This window comes from Labrus bergylta, chromosome 8 (genome assembly GCF_963930695.1).
Source record: "Labrus bergylta chromosome 8, fLabBer1.1, whole genome shotgun sequence".
NCBI classification, from domain to species: Eukaryota; Metazoa; Chordata; class Actinopteri; order Labriformes; family Labridae; genus Labrus; species Labrus bergylta.
The window spans coordinates 24605585-24616622 of NC_089202.1; the positions used below are offsets into that span (position 1 = coordinate 24605585).

General features: G+C 44.0%; 1 protein-coding gene across 1 annotated transcript in view; it reads left to right on the plus strand.

Annotated features, from left to right (window-relative positions):
• Positions 1–6768, plus strand: part of si:ch211-113g11.6 (uncharacterized protein LOC559008 homolog) — a 47999-nt gene extending 41231 nt beyond the window's left edge. The window contains exons 12-14 of the mRNA XM_065957847.1: positions 2384–2556; positions 3893–3948; positions 5958–6768. Of these exons, the coding sequence (XP_065813919.1) occupies positions 2384–2556; positions 3893–3948; positions 5958–6304 (576 nt within the window). The 3' untranslated portion in view covers positions 6305–6768. The remainder of the gene's footprint in view (positions 1–2383; positions 2557–3892; positions 3949–5957) is intronic.
• The last annotated feature ends 4270 nt before the right edge of the window (positions 6769–11038 follow it).

An 11038-nucleotide genomic window follows, 5' to 3' on the forward strand; every position in this document is an offset into this window, starting at 1 on the left:
TCAACCACTCCATCCACCCTTTTCTTTTCTGCCATTAGATCAGAGATCCCGGACTCTGACCTGGAAAGGGCACGCTTTAAAAAGAGCTCTGTCCCCTCAGCCCTAAACAAGCTTCCACCTGTTATATGTTTTTCTTTATGTGTGTCAAACATGCAAAGCTGTGAAAACAAATTTCCCCCTCAGGGACATTAAGTATTGTATTTTCTTGAACTCACAGACTGGGACGCCAATATTACGCCGTTGTTGAATGAATATGTACGTACAAAGACTTGATAACAGATGATTTTAGTTAGGGCACTTTTGTTTCCTTGTCAGAGAGTTGATTCAGCCCCTTCATCCTCGACCGACATCTACAAAAACTAATTGAATCTGACATTTTCCAATTATGCAGATTTTGTACCAAACATTTAAACAGACATGAACAAAAGTAAAAAAAAAAAAAAAAAAAATTACCGTATTTTCCGCACTATAAGGCGCACTTAAAAGCCTTTAATTTTCTCAAAAAACGACAGTGCACCTTATAATCCGGAGCGCCTTATATATGGATCAATTGGTTAATTGGTTGATCCATACTGGTTGTACACGGCGCTCAGCGACACTGACTCGGATAATGACGAGAGGGAGCCGGGCATGTTGGATGCCGTACTCGCCCAACTGTTCAATTCGGACACTGAAGAAGAAGAATTCGAGGGATTCGTGGACGGGGAATGAACTGAAAAAGTGAGCTTTACGTGTTATACGTAACTGAACAATGTTGAGTTATGCACTAACGTTTGAATTAGCGGTATCAGACTGTGTTTCTTTTACGTGTTTACAACTGAACAAGGCTGGGAGATATTGTGAATATGCACATTAACGTTTGAACAACGTTGAGTTATTGTGAATGCACTAATGAATGAACAATTTCGAGAGTTACTATATTGTGAATGCACTAACGTTTGATTTAGTGGTATCAGACTGTTTCTTTTACTACGTGTTTACTGAATCAGGGAAAAGTTCCCCTCCACGTTTGGGAGAAGAGGAGTGGATGCATAACGCAACCCCAGTCAAACGTTTGACTGCAGTATCTTCTATTCTATGCGCCTTATAATCCGGTGCGCCCTATATATGAAAACAGTTCTAAAATAGGCCATTCATTGAAGGTGTGCCTTATAGTGCGTAAAATACGGTAGATAAATCTTTTGTATCATGTGAGAGTCACAGATCTTGCAGTGTCAAACGTTTCTCGTTCTTTTTTATTAACTTCTTTTTCATCTTTTGATGAGAATTCTACAAAATTAAACTTTTGCCTGCAGCTCAACACATAAATAAACAGACTTGTGAGATTGGATGTGGATTTTTGGTTTTACCTCCCTGAAGGCTGAGGGAAGAAATCTGTTCCACCAATTACAGATCTTTGAGCACAGATTTTCAATCTGTTGGCACTGTTTCCTAAAGTGTGCACAAGGATATGAATTCCAAATCCACCTGCAAAAACTGTGCTTACACTTTTCAAATCAGTGCGTATGGTTTAAAGGTCACATATCCTCCTCCTCTTCAACCAGTTTAAATAAGTCTCAGAGCTCCTCAAAACATGTTTGTGAAGTTTCTTGTTCTAAATCCACTCTGATCCTGTATTTAATCATGTCTATAAACCCCTCTATTTCAGCCCTGCTCAGAACAGGCTGTTTCTGTGTCTGTACCTTTAAATAAGTAAATGAGCTGTGTCTGACCACGCCCCCTCTCTGGAAGGGTTTGGGTCTGCTCGGGCTTTCTCGCTCCATGTCCTATTGTTTACGGTGAGAAGGCAGACTCAGAGGACAGAACAAACACCTAGCTGTGGGAGTGTCACCCACCTGGGGGAGAGGTTACTGCCCTTTGTGATGTCATGAAGGGAAAATCTCCAAACGGCCTGTTTGAGCACACATTTTCTGAAAAGTGGAGCAGTCAAAAGATGGAGAGGATGGACTTTTCTCATCATTGGGGGGTTTTTAGACAGACTAGGGACACATATTAGAGTTAGAGGAACATGGTGCAGTGTGTTTTATATAATATGTGACCTTTAATAATCTGTTGGCATCCAAAGATTATGAACCCTACACATAGATTTCAAAATAGTGTGCATGCATTTGTAGGACGTCAGGCAGGTGTGGGAATGAATTAAAATGAAAGGTTTCAGTCAAGTCATGTGGTTTGAAATTCTTTTTTACATTTCCTCTAAGTTGTTTTTATTGTTCCATGTTGATTTGAAGACCTTTCTCCGGCTGTCGCAGTGACTGCTCCTCGCTCTTTTTGTAATAAGTGGTCTGAATAACAGAACATAACTCTGTCTGACTTATCCCAGTAATACTGTGCCGTTATTAAACCATAAAACACAAATTCTGTCACATCTTGTCCTCCTTAGGGTCACCTGTATGTCGGCACAGCCATGGAGATCCAGCGGCTGCCGCTGGCTGACTGCGGTCGCTATGGCGACTCATGCAGAGAGTGCATCCTTTCCAGAGATCCGTACTGCGGCTGGGACAGGGCCAGGAGGAAGTGCGTCGCCATCCCGCCCGGATACAACGACACAACTGGGTATGATTGGATATGATGTCACTACTGCAGAGTCTGTTTTCATGTGAGGAGACGAGAGAGGAGAGGACTCTCATTAGCACTTAAAAAAAAAACACAAGCAGTACTGCAAGATGTGAAGCAACAACCCTTTAAACTCTGCAAGAGCAATGACTCAACCAGCATACGCTCTGATTCAGACTTCTTCTGATGCTTTGTATCCCTCAAATCTGTCGACCCATCATGTAGACGTATGTTGACAGAAAGATGACGTCAGGCAGAATGACATTTATGTAAAGATTATGTTGTGAAATAAAATAAACAATTAGAGGAACTACACCTATTTTTTCTAAATCCACAAAAAAACTACAAAATATTTTGATCCAAATCAATCATGAAGAAATGTCTCTACAGACAAGTCCATTCATCCATCCATTATCTATAGCCATTTCTTAGTCACTGGGGGCTGGAGTCGATCCCAGCTGTCATTGGGCGAGAGGCGGGGTACACCTTGGATTGATCGCCAGTCAATTACAATTATTTTTGGGGTCGAAGGTCAGCATTAGTCTGGATGGCAGTAGCCACTAACTGGAGCTACAGACCCGACTAGTCGGTGGACTAGTACACAACATTTGACAGGCTTTGGTGCGCTTGACAGTGTGAAAGCAAACCGAACCAAATGCTACTTCACCCCTGAATTGCACCAAGTCCACTGGACTTCATCTGTGAAGGTAACCTGGAACTGTCAATGTAAATGGACTTTGGGGGTTAAGTGTCTCGCCCAAGAACACATTGGACATGTGGCTGCAGGAGCTGGGGATCGAAACCCCGACCTTCTGGTTATGAGACGACAAACTACCAACTGAGCCACAGCCGCCCTGTATGTCTGGGGTTGTTATCACACAATAAAAAACGTTTTTTATTTTACCCTGACGGCTTAATTAATGAACGTCCAACCTGACGACTGATCGACCCCCTGGTGGAGGCCTATTTTTAAAGGGTTAACGTGGAATAAATCAGACGATCGTTGGCTGTGAGGTGATGAAAACTTTCCTATAATGAGTTCAGTTTATTAAAAATATGCTTGTTGAACTAATACAGCTTTGACTCCCTTGGTTAGTGAATTGTTCTGGCTTTAATGGATCTTTGAATTTCCAATTTTTAGAGAGAAAAGGAAAATCAATCATGTGCTGTAATGAGCCTGTGACTCCGCTCTCCCCCTCCTCCCTCCGACGCCGCTGAAAGATTTCTCTCTGCATGTTTTCATTTGAATGTAACAGTCAGCTGATGTGCAGGCTCATAAGCCGTTTGTGAAACTGTTTAATGTTGCTAATTTGTCCTCTCTATTGTTTCCCGACAGGGCGCTCGTTCAGAATCTGGACCATTCCAACTCGTCGGTTTGCGGGGAAGCTGCTGGTGAGCCCTTATCTGTTCTCACCCCCTCTCTCTTAATTAAACTAGAATAGGAACCTTTCTGCGCAGCTACAGTCAAAAGATGATTATCATATAATTGAAGCATAGTCCAAAAACCCTGCAGGGAGAAGTATTTTTCTTTTTTCCACATCTGGCCCCGTCTCAGAGCTTCAAACTCAGTTATAACCTCGAATGATGACGACTTCAACCCCCCTCTGAGGGGACGGCTATCTCCTCTAGTCATCGGATTTTAACACTGACTTTATTTCAACTTATGTCAGAGGCGACACATGTCCTGTCCGCCAATACAGCGACACGTTTTAATCTTTTTCCATTGAAAGTTAAACTTAAAGGTCCAATCAGTAAGATGTGTAGTGAGTGAGATGATAAAGTGACCTTACTATTTGATCAGACATTTTTGGACATTTTGGATGCCCCCTCGGTTCGAGGTTAGAATGCAGAAGGGTTTACAGACTGATGCAGAGTTGGCTAAACAGAAGCTACAGTGTCTGCGACATGGAAACCTCGCAAAAAAACTCTGGTTTTAGGAAATTAAGCAGTTCCTCAAGTGTCCACTAGAGGCTGGCTGCAGAAACACAGTAAGTCACATACACACCCATTCTAAAAAGTCTGTTTTTACAGCAGAAATGAACATGTTTACAGACTGGTTCAAAAAAACAAATAGGTCTGATTAGCTCATGTCTCGATCGACACACACTGTACGGGGGGTGAATGTTTTGATGACTCATCAGTTTTGATTTGATGAAGGATAAGAGTTATTCACAATAAGGCATGTAGCTGACCTGATTGACAGGCGGGCGCGGTGTAACGGTTTGTCAGGAGGTTTAAAACCCGCCTCAGCTCCAGCTCTCAGCCTGTCATTAGGTTGACTGAAAGTTAGGCTGAGACAGCATTTCCAGCGGGGAGACTGCCATTGATCGGACTCCAGCTCCCCCTGCAGGAACAGACGGGTGACATCACTCATGCTTCAAACATTCATATTTACAGTCTATGATGGCAACCTGCGTGAGCATCGACTCTAGGGAGGAGGGGGGCGGGTAATGACAAAGGCGTCCCAGGAGAAAGACTTTGGAAAAAACCTAAAATGGAAGTATTTCCCATGACCTTTTATGGCAGGGTGCAATCCTGATCTTCACCTGAAGTCACTTCGAGTGGCAGACAGTCGGCAGAATTGTTAATGATGAAGCTAAACTTGAGTCTGCAGCTGTCTTCATTTCTCTTCACCCACAGAGACCTGACTACACAGGTTCAATCCAATTTATTCCACCGGAGTGACAAACTAAAGATACAACACCTCGGTGTGAATCCCTGAGATCGTGATTGGATGAACCTGTGAGGGAGCCTCCAGACAGAATTCAGCTATGGGTCCCTGTTGACAGCTTGGCACATGGCCCCTTTTAAAAGACAGATGATAATGTAGGACCTGCCTTAAGGCCCACATAATTTCTGCATGATAATGGAGTGTAGTGGAGCATATTCCCAAATTCATTAGCCACTAATCAAATAACCACAAACTAACTCGCACATAATGAATATGAGGACATCTGGTCCCTGATGATGGGGGAGCCTTCAGGCGGTTTCACTTTGGTAATCCTGCCTTGTTAAAAACTGACAAAACAACCGGTGTGAAGAGCAGCATGGAGATGAGCTCTAAAAATGTTCATCAGGTAGTTGTACAGAGAAGTAAAATCAACACCTGCAGTGGCAAATTGTTGTTGCAATGTGAAACTTTCAGTTCATATATGAAGCTAGACTGTATAAAGATGGACAACATGCCTAATCCTTCTCCCGGCGTACAAAGATGAAGCCAAAACATCCTTGTGACGGCACCTTTGGAGCCAGAGTCCGGGTAGGGATCAGCATTGAGAGCTGCAGTATTTATAACCATTAAACCAACTGGGAGAAATAATCAAGTTGATTCCAAAGCATCATCTGTGATTGGGTAAACTAACTTCCTTTAGTGTGTAACTCCTCCCTCTTTGTTTTAACAGCTCTAAAACAGCGCCGGACCTCCCCCAGGGAAGTGATGGTTCAGTCCAACACCTCCATCTTTCTCCCTTGCCCCGTGCGCTCCTTCCATGCCACCTACCGCTGGGAGAAGGACAACTGCATCAAGAACTATCCCTGCCTCTTCTCTGGGGACTTCTGCATCCTGGGGCCGGTTGTCGACACGCCCCTGAAGGAAGGCGTTTTCCGCTGCATGGCCACCGAGGACGGGTTCAAGGTGGAGGTCATCTCCTTCAGGCTGGTGAACAACGGCAGGCTCCTCGCCGCCTCCCTGGCCTCCACCGTGGGGCTGTCGCTCCTGCTCGCCGTGGCCACGCTGTGGCTTCATTAACTGCAGCTAACACTAATGCTAACCCCTCATCCTTACTGGCTCCCAATGACAGGAAAGGCGAGGAGCCGATGTTAGGAGGTGAGGTTCGCAGAGCATTGAAGTACATGGTTAGGTTAGACGGTGAAACTTCACCTTCTTCCTTATCGATTTTTAGAGAAACAGTCCAGGAAACATCCACAAATGAGGGATTCAATTCTGTGCTTTTTTGCATAAATCTACATATCTTAGTAACAGATCCAAACAGGAAGTAAGGTTTATTGATATTCAGACTTAAGGAGTTCCTGTTCAGCCATACTTTGGTGCTTTGCAAACCTTTCCTTCTGACTCAAAGAGATAAACATATCCAATGAGTTGGGCAAAAAAAACCACCAATACCAGGCCAATTCTTTTCATCATTCCTCGACTTCTTTTCAAATTGACTTGATTGTGCTTCTTTGTGAATCTATAAACCTTTAATACATCCATACATCTTGTTAAAGTTCATCCGTATAGCTCATTAGTACTTAGAGAAATGTCTGGTATTGAAATTCAAAAGCCTTAACACTTCTGGGACATTAACTCCTAAGCACAATTTTGCAGTCGAGGCAGAACGCTGCAGGCTCGGTCGGACTTGGCGCTATAATTAGTGCAGCTGAGTCCAACAACATCGCTGGGAGGAAGTGTCAGCTATTTGACAGGAAGTAGGCGTGTGGGCAAACGCTCATTTTCCAACATCACTGTGTCTCAGCACCTCCTCCACAGACGAGGCAGTTTCTTGCATCTTTTTATCGGATGGTATCAGACATCGTTAGCACGCCTTGTTCACAGCTTTGTCCGTTGTTCTTCATTTCTCTTCTTTTTTTAAATCGTCCTTCCTCCTCCCTAGAGCATCAGAAACTAAACCCTCGCTGTTACAGGAAGTGAAATAATACAACAAACGCCTTCAGCTCCTCTGTAAACAAGCATCTAACTGTGAGATTTAAAAAGCCTCTGAATGTTTCTGTAAGATTTATTAAAAAAACAATTTAATTACAAATCATGTCAATCAACATGAAAATTTAAACTTTGAGATTTCCGAATATCCAGAATTTTTTTACTTATTCTGTGTATGTTGGCGCCATTAAAAGAGTCCGTCGATGTTTGGGACACGTCGTGCACGGCGACAAAGAAGAGCTAATCGTGCTAATGTCAACCTGACGATGTGTAATGTCAGATTTTTAAACTTCAAGGTGATACAAATAAAAATCTAACAATATCAATCGCTGTTAAGAAACCACGGCAAAAAAAAAAAAAAAGAAGTCCAAGACAGTCTGACTGTCGGCCCGACCACACAGACACGCTTGCTGGGCGCTCTTCTCTGCTGCTGTGCGAATTAAAGATAAAGCGTTTTCAACTCTTCAGCTCGAGACGAAGAGTCGCAGTCAGATATGACTGAAGCAGTGTTCTGACATTTTCCCTTCTCGTCTAAGAGCAAAGCAACGGCAAGAGCTCTACGCGCAGCCCCGCTCCACAGACGCTCCCCGCCTCCCCCCCCCCCCCCTCCCCCCAGGCGTTAATGGAGCGAGGGCACCACGTCTCTGTGTGATCGGGCCCTGAGGGCGTTTTCACACCTAACCTGTTTGGTGTGGTTAAAACAAACCCGAATCAGTTTGCCAAGTTAGAGCGGTGATGGCTGAGGTAATTAATAAAAAATAGAACAAGTTGGTCCAAGATTCAGACCAGAGCAAACGATCTATGTGAAAACGCCCTTAATGTGACAAAGACAGTGACATGCGGACATGCTTTCAAGACTGCGTGCTCGCTCTCTCTCTCTCTCTCTCTCTCTCTCTCTCTCTCTGCTCTCTCTCTCTCTCTGTCTCTCTCTCTGTCTCTCTCTCTCTGTCTCCCTCTCTTGCTCTCTCTCTCTCTGTCTCTCTCTCTCTCTCTTTCCCTCTGTCTCTCTCTTTCTCTCTCTCTCTCTCTCTTTCCCTCTGTCTCTCTCTCCCTCTGTCTCTCTCTCTCTCTCTTTGTCTCGCTCTCTCTCTCTCTCTCTTTCCCTCTCTCTCTCTCCCTCTGTCTCTCTCTCTCTTTCTCTTTGTCTCGCTCTCTCTCTCTCTCTCTTTCCCTCTGTCTCTCTCTCTCTCTCTTTGTCTCGCTCTCTCTCTCTCTCTCCCGCTCTCTCTCTCTTTCTCTCTCTCTCTCTCTCTCTCTCTCTCTCTCCCTCTCTCTCTCTCTCCCTCTCTTTCTGTCTCTCTCTACGCTTGCGGCAGCTTCTGGTTAAAGATTTGACTTTTTAGATCTTCATATTTTTAAAAGCTGCAGTACTTTTGGATTCCACTGATCCTCAAATAACGGAAGTCGTATTGTTTTAACGCTCGGTCGAAAAGTAACAAATGATGGAAAAAGTTGTTGACCTCAAAGTGTAAAGATGTCAACAAGGTGGAGCTAAAGGGAACGAGTATTAGGCTTGCATTTTATAGTTTTCGCTTGTTATCTGTGAAGTTTGTTCTGTATTTTATTGCTCTGCGGATGCTGATTTGTACCATAGCTGCCTAAGTATTCGTCTCGATTGTTTGGGTTTTTTATGTCATAGTTAGAAAGTGAAACGTAACCACGGACGGCATCGCCTCTTCTCCCATCAGTCCTAAGCTACACGATGCTAGCTCTGTTTTATCGTGCTTGTGTCGCTACGCTGCGAGACAAAAAGGCGTGTCGCTGACGAGCAGCAGCCTCGACCAGTGACCAGAGAACTGGAGGATTCAACGTGTAACGACCTTACGGAGGCTTCCTTAACACTGAATGTGAGAAGTTGTGAATGTTGGAGAAAAAGGAACCTCATGAATACTGATGAAGGAGTAGGCCTGTGCGCTGATGAATTATGCAGCGGATTAGCTTGTTCTCCAGAGCATTGAGAATTATCATTCGGTAATGTAACATATAAATGGCCATGCCGAGCCGTCCACAGTGGAAGAGATGTCATTAATAGCTAATTAGACAACAGAGCCGGGATGCACGGACCGTATTAAGGAATGTATTTAACGCCGTAAGGAATACAAGAAGCGAGCGTGTTCTCGGCTGTGATTATCTGGAAGGTAGTGTCGTTTTTTTTTTTTTCTCACTCAGCTAGGTTGTGTGTTGCTGCTCTGGTGATCTGCTCGATGCACTGACGCAGCCTACTAATGGTGCCAAGAAAAAAAAAAAACAGAAAAGCAAAGAAAAACAAAAGCTGTGTTGAGCCAAGTCATCTGCCCGTCGCTTAAAAACCTCGCTCCTCAGCTCTTGTAGTCAAACCGTGAGCGTGTGTAAAAAACATCGGCCTTTGCCTCAGCCAAAAAAAATCACAAACACTCACAGGCATGCTCGTCTTCTTTGTGTGTCCGGGGCGCCACCGGGGCGGGAAATTAACGGCAGCCAAGTGCTGCAGAACATAGCACTTGGCTGGAGAGGCTGCTAATTAAGTCCATGCAGCCAAAAAAATCATGTCAGAAAAGTAACTCAACAAAGTCAGACATGTCTGTGTTCACCTCCTTCACACTGTTCCTAAAGCTGCGGTGCGTCGTCGTGATTTAACCCAGAGAGCTCGTCTTATTAGCAAATAGGAGACGAGAGGGCTATGCTATCCAATGCTAATCAGGCAACAAACCTGTTATGATTAGCTTATTCACAAAGTCCCAAGTCCATACTATACTAAAGTACAGTCAGTGTGAGTCACATCTTTATAAGCTTAGTACGACCAGCTGTGCGTTTTTGTTTTTGCAACCAAGTGACCTTTTGCGATCTTCTCGATATCTCTTAGAAGCGAAGGTGCTCTTACTTTAACCGGGGTACGACTTTAAAGAACAAGTAGAAGTCGGCGATTAAAGATCATGACCGTGAGATGGATGACTGGTTCACGTAAAGTTAGTGTTGGTTTATGCAAACCATTACCAAAACCTTTTTTCGCTATCAACCCCAAAGACGAAGCCGACTCTCTGTGGAGAGACCATTTTGTCTTTTGAGGAAAAGGACAAAAACTGAGCTGGAAGAGCGTGGCGTTAACATCCTCTTTTTGAGTGCCCCTATGATACTTTCCCAACAGAGTATCATGCAAGTGGAGGAAACTCAAGGCAGTCTGTGGCTGACCTTCGAGTCCCTTCGAGAGGGGACAACTGGTGAAGTGCCCGTTGCATCCACTCCCAGTGGAGTCAAATCAATAAAAGGCCTTTGAGTCTTCTAGTGGAGAAACCTAACTACTGTGCCATCTGGGCTGACTTTAAACTGGAGAAAAGTCACAAAGGGCTATCCGGGGTGCCCCTCTGGTTCATAGAATACATCACATTGCTGTCTTGTCAACCTAAGAATAAAGAGAAATACAAAATATTTCCCTCTCTGGAACTCTGAGCTCTAGAAATGGGAAAATAAATGGTATGAAATGTCCTCTGAAGAGCCCTTTATAGCAGGCCTGGGGGGGCCTTAAGAGCCTGGGCCTGCCAATTTGTGCAATTGGCCCACAATAATGAGGGGTTCGTTGGAATCGCAATGGATTGTGGGATTTGTAGTTCCTTCCCAGTCTTGTAACTTTGTCTATTTTTCCATTTTCCAACTTGTTTTTGGTGCAGATTGTTTTATAGTCTCGAGTATTCAGGGGAACCTGGTTGGCTTGACTCCAGGAATAAAAATGTTGATTTTCTTAAATGTCGATGGAAGATTTGAACGAGGAAATTTAAAATACTTGCTGAACAAGAGCTCTTCTGAGGTCATTGCACGTTTCTCCAGATTAAACTAGAATGCCACTGA